This window comes from Bombus fervidus, chromosome 8 (genome assembly GCF_041682495.2).
Source record: "Bombus fervidus isolate BK054 chromosome 8, iyBomFerv1, whole genome shotgun sequence".
In the NCBI taxonomy this organism is placed as follows: Eukaryota; Metazoa; Arthropoda; class Insecta; order Hymenoptera; family Apidae; genus Bombus; species Bombus fervidus.
Window position 1 is genome coordinate 4,624,748 of NC_091524.1, and position 18,676 is coordinate 4,643,423.

General features: G+C 38.8%; 1 protein-coding gene across 8 annotated transcripts in view; it reads left to right on the forward strand.

Moving 5' to 3' along the window:
* The window catches only part of LOC139990319 (glutamate receptor ionotropic, kainate 2), a 119,892-nt gene that overhangs the window by 81,762 nt on the left and 19,454 nt on the right, over nt 1–18,676 (forward strand). For 3 of the 8 annotated variants that reach the window (XM_072009472.1, XM_072009478.1, XM_072009477.1), the window contains exons 9-12: nt 11,282–11,383; nt 11,457–11,558; nt 12,819–13,088; nt 16,424–16,627. In XM_072009472.1, the coding sequence (XP_071865573.1) occupies nt 11,282–11,383; nt 11,457–11,558; nt 12,819–13,088; nt 16,424–16,627 (678 nt within the window). The remainder of the gene's footprint in view (nt 1–11,281; nt 11,384–11,456; nt 11,559–12,818; nt 13,089–16,423; nt 16,628–18,676) is intronic. The other 5 variants (XM_072009473.1, XM_072009474.1, XM_072009475.1 and 2 more) reach the window with 5 other exon arrangements.

Genomic DNA, 18,676 nt, shown 5'->3' on the forward strand with positions numbered 1-18,676 from the left:
TTGCTAGTGCGCCAAACCTGAGCAACCAAACTATAAGGTAACACACTAAGCTACACCCATTTATTCGCGACAAACACGCTTGTAACGATCTTTTGATTATAACACGCATATCTGTGTTCCTCGTATGAGTTCGAGTCTAATTATTTGAAACTCTAACATTCAAGCCAGCAATCCGTTCGAATTGTGTTATTAATCAAAGTTACGATTTCTGTACTAATCTTTCCGGCGATTTCCTGATTTCGTTCCAGGCTCGTTTGCGCGTCTCAATGTCCAAAAGAAGCCTTTCCAAGCTAGTGGCTCCCCGATTTCGCATCGGTTTCATCTACACAAACTGAATCCTTCTTGCAGCTTCTTGCTTTTATGGCAGGTTCATCCGCAGGTGACCCCATCCTACAGGTTCTCTGATTACGCGTCAGGTGCATCCGCATACCTGCTAACACGCTGCAAGCGTATTCCTTAAAAGTACATTCGCCAGCATCTGGCGCTGCTCGAAGCCCAGGCTCGTAACACAACAAACGATATAAATTCAATTCCTCGCTCTTCTTCCTTCGAAAATACCATAGGGAAGTGGATTTTCATTTTTCATGAGACTGTTCTGTATTTAAACGTCACACTTCTTGGTCTCTCCGATCTTCCTCTCGGGACATTTCATTTGCCAGATTTACCAGCTTATTTCTTCTTGAAGTTTAAAGCTCTTGCTTTAAACATTTCTACTTTTTTGCGCTCGAGCTCGCTACCTATCAGCCCTTTTCTTCTTTCTTGCAATAATGCGATTCTTCCAATGTCGCGACGTTATTTTCCAGCTTCCCGTGTTTCATAGGTATTACTCGAGAATATTACCTAATTTAAATATATTCAAATGTTCTTTTTCATAATTGATACTTTTTATTCCTTTTCTATCGGAGGTTTAAAGCAAATGTAGTCATCGAATTCTTGTATCATACTTTGTTATTAGATTGTTTGACAATTTACGGAAATTCATATTTTCACGAGTCTACTTTAAAAAATGGAATCTTAGATATTCACAATATAAACGTGGAAGTTCTCTATGGTAAATGTTCAATTTCGTGAGCCACTGTATAATATTTCAGATACAAATCACAAGACGATGCGTTCTAATTATCTAAAAGGTATCACGTCCCAAACTTCCGGAGAAGTAAACATTTCACGAGTGGACTACGGATTATCACAGGAGCTTTGGAAAATATTCGCGTAGACGGCGCTCTTTTATTATGAGCCTCGCTGTCCTCTTGCTCGTCGCTTCGGGAGTTCGTTTACGGGAATTGTTTCCCACACCGTGTTTCGTCTGTTGGGTCGTTTTCATTTAGGACGACTTGCCCGTTTTCGCCTGGTATTTATTCCACGCGCGAAAATACATTTCTCAAAGTATTCGGAAGCGTGCACCGAATCGTCGACTTGCTTGCAAACGAAAAGGAGGAACAAAAATTCGCCAACAAAAGAGCAAGCGTCCCAATTTTTCTGCCTTTGCCACACTTTTGCAGTACGATGGCGTTCAAACGTTTTAGTGGAAATAACGAAATCCTGGCAAAATGTATTCTGATGTAGAACGTATCAGTTATTTGCAAATAAAAACCTCAAGGAGTGAGGAAGAATGATGTCCTTTGACTCGATAATTCGCAAGGACTAACTGATTAACTGGAAGCACAAAGAAGAATATTAAATGTACCAGAGTTAAGCAAAGTAAATCAGGCCGTGTTACATAGTGGTTTCGGTCTAATTTTCGCGAAAGAATGACTCGACAAAGAAAAAATTCGCTATGGCAGGGGGACGTCCCGAGATCCGGAGCGAGTCATGGAAACTCGGTGGTGCAAGTAATCGGACTACCGAGCGTTAAAATTGTACACGGCGCTCTTTTATCATGGCAACCCGCGTGTCTCCGCTTTCCCCGTTATCTTCACCAAACCATCATCGTCGCCACTGGAAAGCGCAATGTTTTGGATGAACGCTTACCGAAATTGCTGCCTATTACATCTTTTTGTACCCTAGCCACGCATATTTCTTCCTCTGTTCTCTGCATCCGTAACCACCCCTCCTATTTTTTATCTTCTATTGTTCCTATCCCTCTATTACCTTGCTCGTTCACAATCCTTTTTCTCTTTCGTTGTCCAGATCGTTTCTCTGTTTCTACCATATTCGCGATTACAGAAAGATCTCTAGCTTTGTTATAAATGCACTGTGAGTGTTTATTCAAATTCATATTTTTTTGGAGATCATAATGAATACTTTAATTTAATTAATTTGTATATTTTATGTGTTTTCCTATGTTTGCGCATTTTTAACTTTCGCGTTAATGCGTGAACAGTTGCTAGTTAAGAATGTTTTAACGAGATTTATGGCAAAATAAATATTTCAACGAAATAGAAGCTCTTTACCTGCATCTGGTATACATATTATATATGGTATATATATATATATATATATGGTATTGTTACATATCCCAAAATCATAACTAGCCACTTTCACGCGTAATTGAGAATCTGATTAATAGCCCTTCTTGTCTCCCACCTGCAATCTCCGTTCTTGTTGTTGAATGAACGATCCTTGGACACGGCCAGTTCGATCTAGTTGTAATCAAGCTACATTGAAGCGCTTTTGATTTCGTTTACATTACTAATTATTCCTGATTATACATTGGTCCTAAACTTTTAAACGGTAATGTATAACCATAAAAACAAAATGGAACAAAATAAAAACAACATGAAGCTGTCCTAAGCTAATTCGCAAACATTCGTTTACAACTGTAAAAAGTCAACATTGGAACCATCAAAAAAGACTCCATGATCGTAAAACGGCGAAATACGTGTACTATGAACTGTGCTCTAAGAACAGAATGTCTATAACCATTACACACGTACAGCCTAGTCTACTATCTTTTATATAGAACCGTGAAAACCTTTTCATATTTGAAAACTATGTTCGTAATACCAGAGAACGATCACGTTGTTCGAATCCCTTTGACGATCCAAAGATCGTGGCGATAATCGTCTCGATTGTTCCGACCGATCGAACCAATCGAAGCACGTGACGAAGATACGTGGAAGAGCCACATACGTGACCCAAACAGTGAACGTTTTCTCTTCGGCGTAATGGAATTGAATATCGGACCGGAATACGTGGTCGATGCACGTCGATAAGCCGCACGCACGCTTTGGCATATTTCCAAATGCCGGCTAAATGCCAACCGGCTGTCATTAGCATTGCAAAGCGCGCGAGACTCTCTCGATGGATTGCGGATAACACGACGTTGGGACGACTAATGGCCCGCGGAATATAGTTATAATATGACCGGATTCCTATGAATTTTTATACATTTCTGTCAATTCCAGCGTACCAATTTTTGCGCAAATCTGTTTTTGATATATTCTCATATTGCAAGATTTGTGGATCCTATTAAATGGAACACGCTTACATGAATGCAAAAATATAGATATATTAGCAATTGAAGACCATACAGGGTAGAGAAATATAATAAACCCATTGTTGTTCTTTTATGTCAGTTGGTAACTGAAAAGAAGAATTTTTATATGAAATAGCCGGAGAAAGGGATAAACTCGAATCTATTTCTTTTTCGTTTGATACGTGTATTTTTGGCTAAGACAGCTCCCTTTAAGGGCGCAATACTTGAGATTGATGGTGCATTCTCGGCGTAAGAGCGACGCTCCTTCAAGTAGCACACAGATAGCCTGACCTCTGAATTGTCGACGATATAACTAAGTTAGTTTCTGTTCTCTAATGGGGCATTTCGGTACGATCCTAAATCCTGGCCCGTGATATTATCGTCCTTCCAGCACGGTTTAATTGAACCGAACGAGAAATAATTGCCACGAATAACCTATAATTCTGCGACTATGGATTGTGGATACTATCGTACATCTGTTCCCCGAATTCGCAACCAGTTCCATTGCTAGAAATTTTTACGTCGTTTAAAAAAGATATTGCGAAAGAGAAAGAAATCCAGGAACAGGAAAATAATAAAAATTTAACCATTACGAAGCTTAATTTATTGCAAAGGTTCTTACAAATTAACTTCTATTTAGAAACACGGCGCAGTTGGCACGCAATCGATGCTGAACAACGCGTTTAGAAGTGCAAATAAATGCGAACATTCGCAGTTCCAACGATTAACGAAGCCGGTCGGCTCGTAATTAACGACTTAATTGCAATCATCCGCTTCGTGGGTGCTCCGTCATCATGAAATATGGATACGTGTAAACGAGGTATCCTTCCAGTCGGGTCGGCGAAAAAACTCGCAGTGATGCAACTCATTCCAGAGATGTAGTTTGTTAAATGGTGTTTCGTCGACTCGCTTGCTACGTAACGTTTAAAGAGTCACGAGGGATACGATTGAGTAACAAAGAGCCCTCGACGATTCCCGTTAATTACGTACTCACGTATAAACCATGCAACTGCTCGTCTACAGCGGTCCTAATTGTTTGCTCAAGTCGTGCAATACTTAGGAGTTCAGAAACTGCTTCGCGAGTCAAGTATAGAATATGAAATGTCGAATGAATACTCAAGTAGAGTTGTTGATTCTTAGACCCTAATTAGTTGCGATCTCTGCGATAAGTAAATCGTATAGATTGTCCGACCATATACGGCCTTTGTCTATTTAAACAAGGATTTCGCGGAGAAACGCGGCGGCTGATCACTAAAGTCCTCTTTCTACTTAAGCTACTCTATCTCGTTGCTTGTGCGCTCCTATAGGTTTTCCGTATTTTTTCCGCATTTTCCATTTTTATCTGAATTATTCACCTTACAAAATATTTTCTAGTACGTAACTAAACGATTTTCAATTTAATTTATGTACAAGAAAAATCGTTGATTCTTGATGCATGTTACATCCGGTGACTCTCTACACAAACCAGGCCCTACGCCGCCGGCAAGACGGCCGCCAGATGTCTACATATTCTTATTGCGTACCCTCAATAATCTTAAGGACCTACCATAAATTTTGGCATTTTCATAGTTAAGGTCTTTCAGACCAAACAGGTATCTTTTTACTTCAAGTGTTCCTTAAATTTAAATTGTCCACTCCGGGAAGGTACGGTGTCTCCCGCTAGCAACTTTTTCTCGGGGGTGGCTAAAACCCTTCCTTGCCCACCAACCTTTTTCTTATCCAATCAAAAGCAGTGACTACTGCCCTCACTCTCCTAGCCAAAATTGTCATCTACAAATCCGATGGTCCCGTACGCTAGACACACCCATAAATAACTTTCCTCCGCTGCAGCATCGTCACCGAGCTTCACTGATTTTCCATCTTTAGATCAGCCAACATCTCTTGATTGATTCTCTACCCTTAGATCAGTCATTTATTTAACTTAAATCTATACGCACCGAGCGTAACTGTCTACGTCTATAAAATTGTTGGAATAAAGTGTATATTGTAATCTGTTACTCCAGTGTTGTAATCAGTTCAACCACCTCTATTATCCTAAGCGAAATAGGGGATCGATCACTTCGTGGCATCGATTATCTAATCGTAACGGGAATTTACGACTCCCGTTAGCGCGCTTCCTCGTGATCGCGTCTCTCTACGAACGGACGAACAATGCATGATTAACCTGTGATTACGTGATAAAGCGGTCAGGCGAACTGCCTGATCAGACGCAACCTTTTCTACTCATCGCTCTGTCCGATTACTAACGTCTGCTTTTACTTACGCGTCTATACCTCAATGTTTGTGTTTTCCTCCAAGTTTATCATACCTCTCTATCGAAATTGATAATTATCAATTGTATAATTATACAATTTATGAACTATTTACCTATGACATAATCTAGAAATTTCTCGTTCATTTTATCAAGAATTACAATTTTCATATCAAACTTCTAGTGACGTAATATCAATTCTAATAAAATTTTCATGAGTCTTAAACCAGATGTTTCATCTTTCATACGATAATCATGTTAAAATGGAGTATAAAGTATGCATAAACCCTACCTCGGACTATACGTCGCCTGTTACATTCGCCATAAACCTTCTCATCAAAATCTGCCATAACAATGCACATAAACACAAACATGAATCGTAATACATCTATTGGATGATGAAGTTACGAGACGACGCAACGGTAAAGTTGACGACGTTTGCTCATTGAACACTTTGTCGTACGGTTACGTGATATCGTTGAAACCAAAAGAAACCGCGAGTTAACGTAGCGAAAAAACCCTCTAAAGCCTGGTAAACTGTCGTGGCGGTCGTATATGGCCGACAAACATGTGCCAAAATGTGGAAATTTCGAAACAGCTGCAAAAACGTTAATTCACTGGCTAACAGGATTTTAAATTTGTTTTCTTCTTTTTGTTCTTTTTTGTTACAAACCATTGAAAGTTATGTAACATAGCTAAAAGTTATTCGTCGCAAACTACAGCATTCTCGACAAATTTATATGTGCGTAGCTCGTAACATACGATTACGTTGAAGAAGGGAGCAAAGTAAAAAGGACGAGGAATAGACGAGCAAAAACAAAAGAGTCGCGTGGTTTACTCCAGCATAAGGAAATCTTTAGTAGATAAAAGTAGCTCAAAGGCAATATGGAGTTAAAATCTATCAACGATATTTTCATCATATATGTCTCCTATATAAACGTTTCCCATTCTGTAGGAAAATTTATAAAATCACTGGTAGAAATTCATAAAATTGTTTACTTAAACAATATTATGAGAAAATTTTGATTAATGTTAAATGTATTCATTTATGTCGAAATTTACCAGAACTAGGTAACAGAAATAGGTATCTATCCAGCGTATCGCAAAATAAAAGAAATTAATTTATCACGTAAAGATAATCCGCTTGCCACGGTCCAGTTATCGCCCTTTTAATCCGACGCTTATGCCAGCAAAACTTAACGAGCACTCTTGGCCGAAATGCCAGAAGTTATCCGTCGTTGGAGCGCAACTTAGATCCAACTTGCACGCTTTAAACTGGAACAGAGACCATCCATTAATTTACGAACGCGGCGTGGTGTGTTGTCTCGACCGCTGTTTCATGCCGCAAACTCGCTTCCAACTTCCTCGATTTAAAGAGCCTTGCTCCTACTTGGCCAAGCAAAATATACCTTTTCCTTTAATTCCCCTTTTGTCTCATTCTTATTCGCCTTTGTCTTAGTAATAATACATAATAAAACTGACCACAGATATTGGAAAATGCTTCTTCGTATGTGTTTTTATTAATTAATGTTAGAATTTAATCTTAAAGTTAAGATTAATAATCTGTGGAAGACAATGTTTATGTTAAAATAATATTCAGTGATATTTATTAAACAAAACTACAGAACTAAATGTATATAAGCGAGTGATATAATTAACAAAGTATGCAAGAATTGTTGATTGTTGGTCAGTTAGTCTCAGATTAAACGTAGGTAGTGACCCATGATCCCTTAAATATTTTGAACCCTACTCTCTATACAGTAATGAGTATGACCTGTGTAAGTGTCCTGTTCAAATGCCTGTGTAGGTGTCTGTGTAGGAGTATTTGTGCCTATGCATGTAATATCGTTGCATTCCAACAATTAACAACGATGCATTGCAGGATATGCGGCACACATAGAATTGTTATTAATAAACAAATGTATCATGAGGGAATTCGCTTATGACTCGAAATTGAAACGTTGAAATAACTGTATATTTATGATTATGTCCTGTATATTAATCTCACGAGATATGATCGTGATAATTGTGAACTAACCTTTGCCCATAAAAATCTGCCGGAGAATAAACAAAAAATAATTCACAATTCTTTAGATGTTGATCTTCTCATTTTAAATACACTTCGGCAAAGTAAATTTAATTTCCTTTTCTGCAGATTAATTAGCGGCGAACTTTCGTGGAAGTCGTTCTTTGCGGAATAGAATATATAAAAGAAGGAAAAGTTTCGGCGTAAGCCTCCGTTCAAACATTTTCTCAACCGTTTCAAAGAAAACTTATGCTTTTTTATTTTTTTCTTTATACATTCCTCCTGGTTTCGGTATTTCACGGTTTCTCGAAGTTGACAGAAGTATCAGCTATCTCCGACGAACAAACGTCAGCTGCAGGAGCAGTGAAACTTTCCGAGCCTTCCCTATCGTATTGGTATCCACAAAGGTTTCGATATATCAAAGGGGAACCATTTACGATTTTACAGTCATAGCTTACAAATCTTCGACGAATATCTTACTCTACCAGATAAGATAACCACATTAACAAAGAATAAAATGATCGACAGCTCCCCAACTTCTTTCTTCAGTTCGTCCAACATTTTCTTTCTTTTTCCTGCGACTCAACGAAGGGGAAATAAAGAGAGAATCACTGGTTTCCACGATCCTCCAATAAAATAGAGGTTCGTGTGTATTGGGCGAGATTATTTTGCTCGTCTAGTAGGGGATGAAAAAGAATTCGATGCTGCGGTAAATTCCCCGTGTCCGATAGAATGGAATTGTTCTCGGCTCGTTTCCTTGCCTGGATTCGACGGTGTCGGTCATTTCACCGCGAAAGGACTCCATAAAAATCAGAATCTAATAATACTCGTTGCCGGGTAACGGGACAGGAGGAAGTTGACGGTAATCCCCGAAGAAATTCCACGGAATTATTGTCCCGTGGGACTTATCTCTCGCGGATGTATTGCCCCTTCTTTCTGTTGCTTTTATTTATTCGCTTCTGTTAGTTCCACGATATTAAGAAGTTCCTCCGGTTCTTTTTCCATCGGTTGAGACTGTTCTGCCGCTTATTCCGCGATCTAGAAGGGATCTAGAGGGGAGAAGAGAGAGAAAGAAAGTAAAAGGAGAAATCTATATCCCTTTACACAGTCCATAAACGCGAGTAGGTTCGGGCTGAGACTCGCGAGTGAACGAATCCCCCGTTGCCTCGTAAGTTTTTTCACAAGACCATAGCTAGAGTAATACTCTCCGTTTTCTGGTATTCAAAGTGTTTTAATAAAGATTAAACGTAGTCTGAAGATAAAACGCTGCTGTATCTCCGGTAACTAGTTTTGAAATAAACAAGGCATAAATAAATTAAAAGATAAACGAAGTGTAAATTGAAGAGAGTTTTATGCATAAAAATAAACGCACGTATATAGAATGTAAATTAAATTGGACATATAAAGAGCGTTTTAACTTGCGGATATATAAATTGCTTCTGCTGCTATTTAGAGTAGTAAGAGATGACTAAACGAAGTTTATATTATTTCAAGAAGCGTATATATACTGACAATAAAATTCCCGCAAAGTTGTCTTAGTGGTGTTCTCTTCGATTTTGTATTTTTTTATTATTATAAACCATAAACGCCTTTTATTATTATACACTTTTTATTAAAGTGACATAGACGTTAAGTTTGAACGAGGTACTCTGTACAACAAACTTGCCATGATTTCCACTATCACCCATACGATCTTCACGCGAAAGAAACATGACACGGAACGTGTTAATTAACGTGCTCGTCACCGGTTCTTTATCTGCCCGTATTTCCCGTCTCGACAATACACCGCTGGCAAAACTGTTAAATTACAGTTATACATCATCGTGTGTTTCCTCTGGTCGTTTCTTACCCCCCTCGAATTAACGCCCTGCAGACGCAAATTAACGCAAGTCCCCCCCCCCTCCGAACGAACCCAAAGTATACATTCGCCAAGAAATGAAGCAACAAAAATTATACAAGAACCTGGAACTTCTTGAAAACTACGATTATCGTGCATTTTATTCATCCTTAACTTGCATGACATGGTTCCATGGGATCAGAGGCGCTTTCTTACACCAGTTAAGAGTTACCACTCTTAAAAAGTCGTTATTGCGGCGAATCCTTCGACGACGGAAGTCGTTAGGCTGGCTTTCGCCTCGCGAAGGAGTCCAAGCGGAAGCTGGCCGAGACGCTTGATCCACGCTTCCTTCCTCCCCTGGCTACACCGCGCGAAAATATTTTGAGAACGTGCCGGATGATGCGTCTCTAGCTCGTGTCCTGTCGTCCAGGAGATCGTGGACCGCATAAATTTGAGAAACGGACGGGGTAGCTTTGACCCCGTCGGACTTTTAATCTCCTCGTCGTGTCTTTAGTTCCACGTTACCTTTCCGTTTTCCTCCTCGACGGCCACTGACTCTGGTGCAAATGCGCAATTATGATTCAACGATCGTGAAAAGATTTTTTCGAACTTATCCTTGCGGACAGACAATAGAGAGACGCCTTTTATTTTATTTTAGCTCGTGAGTTTCGGAGAGATTTTCTTGCAAGTTTGGTCTATTTAACATCTGAAACTTTTGGAAGTTGAAAACTGTTATAGTTGGTACACATTGTTCGGTTTAAATTGTATTAAAAGTTACCTTTTGTTATCTAGATCTATATATATTTTATATGTGTATATAAGAGAGAGAGACAGAGTCAGAGAGGGAGGGAGACGTGCGTGCGTTTGTGTGTGTGTGTAAGATATATGAAAATATGCGTGCGATTAATGTCCTATTTCTTTCCTCAGTTAACTCTTTGACTGCCACGTTGATCATATATGACCGGCCACGGTTTCTCCTGTGACGCCACAATGGTCATTGGTGACCGGAGTGCTTCAATTTCTTACAATTGTAAAAATTGTATGAAAATTGACAATTAGGACATTTTGAATATAACCGATAAATAGGAGATACTTTGGAATATAAAATACTCCATTGAACAATTAAATATTTTTATTAGAACATCAATAAAAAAAAATGAGAACAAATCTTGCACCAAACGGTGCATTGTGTTTGCATCCATATCTTTGAAAGGTAATCTACGAATATTATTATAAACACGCCTTAGAAAATAATTGTAAATGCTGCTTTATAATCATATAATTGAAGTTAGAAGTGTACACATACCTCACTATTATATATAGAATGAGCAAATACTGTTTACTAATATATTCTACACGTTTCAACAAGATATTCTGGACGTTTTGCTTACGACGAAATAACGAATGCGAATGGTTTGTTGAAATAAACGAAGCCTTGTTATAATATGTCGCTATCAATTGTTACCAAGGCGCCACGGTGGTCACCCGTGACCACCAATAAGATAAACGGTCCATTGGGGAATAATGTTGTCTTACATTATCAATTTATTATTATTTTGCCATTATATGCTTTGAATAATAAAAATACTCCCGTGGAATCCTGAGCGAAGCATGTGATTTCGGCGTGGCAGTCAAAGTGTTAATAGTAACCAAGATATTGAAGACTGACAAACTATTCCTTCCACGATAATTCTTACATATGCAAAATACAATTCTCAAATAAATAACCACCATACCTTGTTCTTTCAGGTCGAGATGAAGGGTATTTCCGGTCCCATCGAGTTCAAAGAAGGGCGCAGAATTCAATTCAAGCTGGACCTGCTGAAACTAAAACAACATTCGCTCGTCAAGGTACACTCTCTGTTTAACCATCGCTTCAAATTTTTTCACAAACATCATAAAAAATCACATGAGAATGAAATAGGTCGGTGAATGGCGTCCAGGCGCCGGCGTCAACGTGACGGACACCGCGGCATTTTTCGAGCCAGGATCAGCGAATGTCACTCTGCTCGTCATCACTATATTGGTGAGTCTTAACCACTGAATTTTCCTCTTTCAAGTGTCATTCATTCCTATTTAAAATCACGGAAAGGCAATCTCCCCATTTTAATAAATCGCAGAAGGACTAATTCGATACGTTTTCGCGTCTATCGTTTTAAACTTCGCGCGAATCACAAACCACTTTTTCGTACTGTTAATCGAAAATGTCACGTATCTGAAATAAACTCGAAGTAGAACTTTCTAATACGTGGATAATATCGAAGCAACAAGTGTAGGAAAATTTGATAAGAATGGAGAAATCAATGGAATGCCATCGAACGATCGCATCGTAAAACGTTGAAGGACGATTGACTTGAATTGATCATGTTAGGTGACGTTTCAGGCACACGAGCAATAACACGTCACCTGATAGACTTCGACACGAAGATTCGAGCAATAGAGTGTTCATTGTCAATGATCCATAGGAAGGATATTTACGAGCCACTGTGGCGAAGTCCGCGTAACGGAACCTCGTACTTTATGTCCGGTATCCGTACTACCTAACGCGTCATTCCGATCGAAGGATAGAGGCTAAAGTGGTATAAAATTTCTACGTTTCCCGGGGATAAAATCGACTGCATCGACGAGTCGTGAAATCGCTAACAATCGAACCAATATAGAGTTGCTATAGTCTGGCTCGAAGATTTCCAGAGGTAGGGCCATTTTCCTCCGCCCAAATAGGGTAAACGTAGAAACGCAAAATTGTCGTAGGTATTCTGGTTCGGATTATGGCAAATTGTATGCAATCTTTGTTTAATTTTCCTTTTAAAATATTTCTGAAATTTTCAAAAAACGAATATAGGAACATGAAATTGTTGTATCGCATTCCAGGACCCTTTTGCACAGCAATAGCAGTAAACTATCAAGTTACAAGTTCTAGACTAGTTATAGACTTTTCATTTTCACAATTTTACCCTAAGTAGAACTATCAAACGACTTGCCATTTATAAAATTTCATTTGTTTTATTATTACACAGCGAAATATATTAACTTGTGACGTGAGACATTTCACTAATAAAAATTTTAATTGTTACAATTGTGTAAGGCAGCTCGAACTACAATCAATCGTACGCTATCGACTTTTTTAGCGTTTACAAGACACCGATAGTTTCTAAACGATAAATCGATAATTATTCGATCGATGACGTTGAAAATAGCTAGCGATGCGAATTTCTCCCATTTGGAAAAGCCTCTCGGGAGCGATTAGGGAACCGTACGAACGTGAAACATGTATCGTCCTGTGTAGGCTCGTGTATCGTCCAGATCTGATAGCGTGTTCCGTTGTTTGCATGGACCCCCTGTTGCGACACAGGAAATTCCGTACGTGATGATGCACTACGAAAAAAACTACACGGGGAACGCGCGGTTTTACGGTTTTTGCGTGGACCTACTGGAGGCGGTGGCAAGGGAGGTCGGCTTCTCATACAGATTGGAGCTGGTACCGGACAGGAAGTACGGCGCGAAAGACCCGGAAACCGGGGAGTGGAACGGCATCGTCAGAGAACTCATGCGACATGTATGATTTGGTTTGTTTAATTTCTCTCATCTCACTTGGTTCTCACACCTTTCTCTCCTACGCGCGTGATTTCCACCTAGGTAACTATAGATACACACTCTAACCAATCTTACACAGTTAACATTCTCTAGACTGTCTTTGTCTTTGTCTCTTTCCAATATTAGATCACTCTTTTCACATCTTTTAGTCGATACAAGTTTACATAACGATTTCATGTCTCCTTACACTTGTGAATAGTCTCATACGCACCTGATAGTTACATTAGTCTAGACACTCGAATTTAACGTTTAACAAATTGAAATATTATCGCTTCAATATGGAATGCGCTAATTATTATCGTAATTAAAAATTACGTTATCTATCGAGGGGCATTAATTCTATTCTAATAATGAAATAATATTATGTGATATTAAATACTACTAAATGTCGAAATATCAATTAATATCTTCTATGTTTAATGTAGATAACGTAACTTTTAGTTTGCATATCAATTGCCGTGTTCCATAATTAAAGCGTTAACGTACAATGCACTCTTAGTGTCAATGAATTAGGTGGTTGCTGTAAACACAGATACATAGATAAACATAGATAAAGGACATGTGTAGGTAATAGACAATCCCTCGGGAATACTTTGAATAAGCGCGAAACACCGACTCTCGATAGGATTCAAGGGTGAAATACTTGTTACACCACGAAGATTTGCTGCATGAATCGAAGGCGAAAGTTGCAACACAACGTACGAAAAGGATTTTTTGATCACTCCATTTCGATTAAAATCACCTCTCACCAGGATGATACAGAGCAACATAAAAAGCCGAACCCACCTCCGTTCACAAGACACTTTTGTACTCGCGCTGATTATTAGACGTTTGGACGTTTCTCGACTCGTCGTTTATTCAGACCTGTCCACCTTCTAAATCATCGTAATCGATCATTCGCGCGACTTGTCTCGCCTCATCTGACCGAGGAGTCGAAGCTAAATCACCGACTGTCGCCGCATCGCGTAATAAAGCCCATAAATCGAACATGGATCAGAAGCTGTTAATTGACATTAGTCAACGCGAACCACTGAGAACCTATGAATCAAGTTTCAAATTTCTTTCATGATAAAATAACACGATATAAGAATTTGCAATAAATTATTTAAATACAGATATACATATTTAATTAATCATATATCGATTAAATTATTGTATATAAATTGTAGTATTTCTACGAAGATTGAATTTCAAAGGCTACTATCATCTCATATAAATTTCGGCCTATTATATTATAATTATATCATAGTATACTATGCGTATTATGTTATAATAGAAGTATTAAAACCTCGTTACTAATCGTCGTAGATAATTAATCAAAATGTCCATTCCAGTTCCTATGTGAGTTTAAATTTGGGAAAGCTGCTGTGTAAATTTCTTTAAAAATTATTATTATTATTATTATTTAAAGAGACTGTAAAGGAAGGAACTATGATAACTAGCTTCCATGAATTTTCTAACTTTAAAACTGATACTTCTTGTAAATCTTGATTCATGAAATTACTTATTCGTTGAGGAAATATTAAGTATATGTATAGATAATGTTTAGAAGATTTTATACTCTGCTATAAAATAATTTCAAATCACCTGATGGTTACAGAAACGATTCGATTAGGATGAAAAGTTAATCACGGATAGGGATTCTTGTCATAACGCAGGAACTTCTCTGTCTTCCTCTTCGGGAATCTGTTCGTTTTCGGGTAAAGTTGACGTGATTAACGGAACTCGCGAACACACATGCCTAATTTGCAATTCGGGGGAATACCGAAGGTTCGATGTGCGAGCACGCCTCTGAATTTCCCCATTTACCGAAACACCCCGCCCCGCTGGCGGAACTTAAATTAAACTTAAATGAATTCGATTTTCCAATTACTCGACCACAAACCACTCCATCACCGCAAATTACACGGATCTCTTCTGTGTTCAGCGAACACATGTGTATTTGGAAAACAAGATCTTTTCATTCCCCTCCCACAATTGTACCGCGTGTCACAAAGTAGGTGGCAAAGTTCATTTACGAGTTCAAATGAGTTTTCGTTCGTCTTATTCGATCCTCTCAAAAGACAAACTGCTCGATTCCTTGAATGTTTTATAGGATTGTTGCTTTGTAAAATTTACCAATTTCATTACGTAAACACGCGATTGATGTGCAATTTTCAAGAAACAAATTACTTCCAGGAGTTCATTTGTTACGAAAGTTAGCAGGAAATTCTTATAAAACTAAAATACAAAATGTGAAGATTAAAATAGGAAAATTAATAAAAGAATTATTAAAATTATTAGACTTATAAATTAGAAGCAAATGGAGAATGTAGGTAATATTTTGCGCCGAATTGTACACAGAGAGTGTTTAAAATCCAACTACGTGAATTTTCGAGTCATTTTACCCATCCAGAGTGTCGCGTTCATTCGAGACTTTTACTTTCAAAATGAATTATACCGTCGCGTCGAAAATCCCCATGCGGGAGAGAAATCGCAGGTAGAAACACTCCCTTTCGTCGTTTCGTTTGCCTCTTCTACGTTCTTGCAGCTGAGTTGCCTTGTACGCGTGGCTACATTATCCCGAGGGAACGTTCGTGGTAATAGTCTATCGACTGGTAATCCATTTAGCCGGTAATCAGCATCGAACGCCGTCCAGTCCGAGACTCTACGCGTCGTGCATTTGCGGTAAATATCGATCAGATTCGTTCGAGACACGTGGAACAATGGAGGCTCGATCGTCGACAAACGTCGTCTCCCTCTTTTTCCTTTTTCGACTACTTTCGAGTAGGAAACACTATATGCGAAAAATAATTGGGATAATTTATAAGTCGAACTGTAGATTGGTACAAAGTAGCAGCTATCTCACAGTTAAATGCCTTGAGGAACGTTAGTAGTATAAGCTGAAATGTTAGAAAGAAGAAAAAGGCTAGCTTCCCATTTGTGTAACCGATTATCCTTACAAAGAGTGGGTAGAAAATTTTCTGACAAAGATAAAAGGAAACTAAAAGGAAATTAGAGAAACTACGAAGGGATAGAGTAGAGAAAACATGATTAATATTCAAGTAGAAATGCTCGAAAAATGAGAGAGGAACAGGGGATCTTAATGAAAAAGGGAAGGTTAATAAAACAAAAGTAAAAGAGAAAACATATGAATGATGTGGTAGAAGCAAGGTACTATAGGATGGGGAAAAAAGAGTCTTACAGATACGTACGGATAAAGAGAAAGCAAAAAAAGGTCGGGAAAGTGAGGTCAGAAAAGAGAAGAGGAAGAAGAAGAGGACAAAAGGTAGTAGCTCCTTTTTATGGTCCCCGTAGGAGCAGCCGTACGTAATGCTGAAGAGCAGAGGGAATTTCAGCGGGAACGCACGTTACGAGGGCTTCTGCATCGACCTACTCAAGGAGATAGCTCACATGGTGGGCTTCGCCTACAGGATCGAGCTCGTGCCGGATGGCAAGTACGGCGTTTACGATTACGAGACTGGCGAGTGGAACGGAATAGTTCGCCAGCTGATAGACAAGGTGAGTATGTCTATTCTCGAAGCGTCTACGCTCGTGGAAATTTACATGTAACCGCGCTGCCGCGCCGCAACCTCGTCACGATCACGCTCTGGAGAGTACACATTACGTTTGCTCGTAAGTACATTTCGGATAGTTGAAGCAAGTGTCCCCATAGACGAGGATACTGAAGCATCGACGATGAAGCGCGGGTTCAGTACACCCTGGGAATGTTGCTTTATTTATAGGATTTTGTATGTCACGGATGCATTTACACGCGTTTTAAAGCAGCACAAAGTAAATTAATATCGATTTACAATAGAACCGCGGATCACAAGTGAAAAACATAAAAAAGTCATATGTGTTTCCTGTCTTTTACAAAAGAGCAATTATAGAGATGAATGTGCTTTTATCTTTGCATTATCCACTAACTGGCATAAAAGTTGAGAAATCAACAGGAATGGATTTATATTTTTCCCATGTTGTCTTCGATTAATTACAAACACGCAATTTAATTACGAATGAATTGAAATTGACTGAGAGTCGCAGTTTCGTAAAAATTGTCACAGCCAGTTATAAATTGGGTAGTCTTGCCGATAGTTTCAATATTGAAATAAAAATCTACGTTATTGACAAAACCACCTGACATAACCTAATTGAAAACATAACAAATATGAAGATATATCTTTGCACATGTTTCATCGTTCAATGATGATGGAGCGAGAGAAGAGGAGTATACAATTTAATAAAAATTGATTAAAAGTTTGTTAAAAGTTCGTTAAAATATTAATGAATATCCTGGAGGAAGAATGAATAATATACCAATGAATTGATAATTGCATTATGAAATGTCTATTCCGTACATTACACACGTAGCTGTAATATATCAAATAAAAAGAACTTAGAAAATCTTTAGCGCGGTTGCCAAGATACTTGTCTTGCGAACTTGAGAGTTTCATTATCACTAAATTCGATTTATTATTTAAACTTCTTTTTAAATTAAATAAATTATATCTCCAGTACACTGTCGTAGTACTTGAAACTAGAATAAGCTTCTCGATATCCATCGTGATAAAAAATTGTTTAACTTGTATACAAGTTAAAAAAAAAAACGATAAAACGAAGATAATGAATTTCCCTTCGTTAATTCCCTAGCGAATTCGAACTCCGAGTTCCAAGTGCAAGTTCTCGGCTAACTACCGTCAACAAAGATACGGTGGGTGCGACAACACATTCCGCGCAAACAATTTGCAATGCAAATCGCGAGCCGATGCAACGGAACGATGGAAATGCGTGCACCGTGTTCCCTACTGGTTCGTGTGAAACCATGGTTCCGTGTATGGTAGCTTCAACCGTCAACCAAATGAGACCTAGGTAGCAGTTAATACGCGCACAGCCGATTGATTAAGTGCGGATTACGTCTAGCAGATCTCTGCCAACCGGGAATCAAATACTATCAGCGATAAAGTTAGCAAATTAGCGCGTTACCAACAACTTGACGGAACGTTCCTCTTGCACACTCTGTGCAGCCCTTGGGAGAGATGAAAATTGCATTAAAAGAGAGGAAAATTCATTCGACCAACGCCCCGTATGCGTTACTTCGAAATGAATCTGTAAAATATAGCAACGCTTCGTTTGTTTCAGGATCATATTCTGGTAAAAAAAAAAAAAAAAAAGAACAAACGAGATTAAAACCGTCGTGTCGTAAAAAATATAAAGCTCGCGCGTATAGATGTGTCCGTCCAAGTCTCTCTCTCTCTCTCTCTCTCTCTTTCTCTCTCTTAACAGGGAAATTCCAGAAACTACTTTCGCAATAAATCTCGAACGTCGGAGTCGGGCTATTCGGTATTCTAGAAAGCTCAAGTCGAATGTGTACTTTCCTGCGCGATGCATAATGGATGAATCCGGGGTTCGCGGATCTTTGCGTCCGTAGAACAAATTAATATCGCGGTTTCGGAGAAATTAGCGCGGCAATAATTTTCTCGCGTTTACAGTCTAGTCAAGCAAAAACACAGACGCCCGCGCAATTGCGAAACGTTAGGGGAAATCGAGCGCGCGCGCGCGCGCGCCATG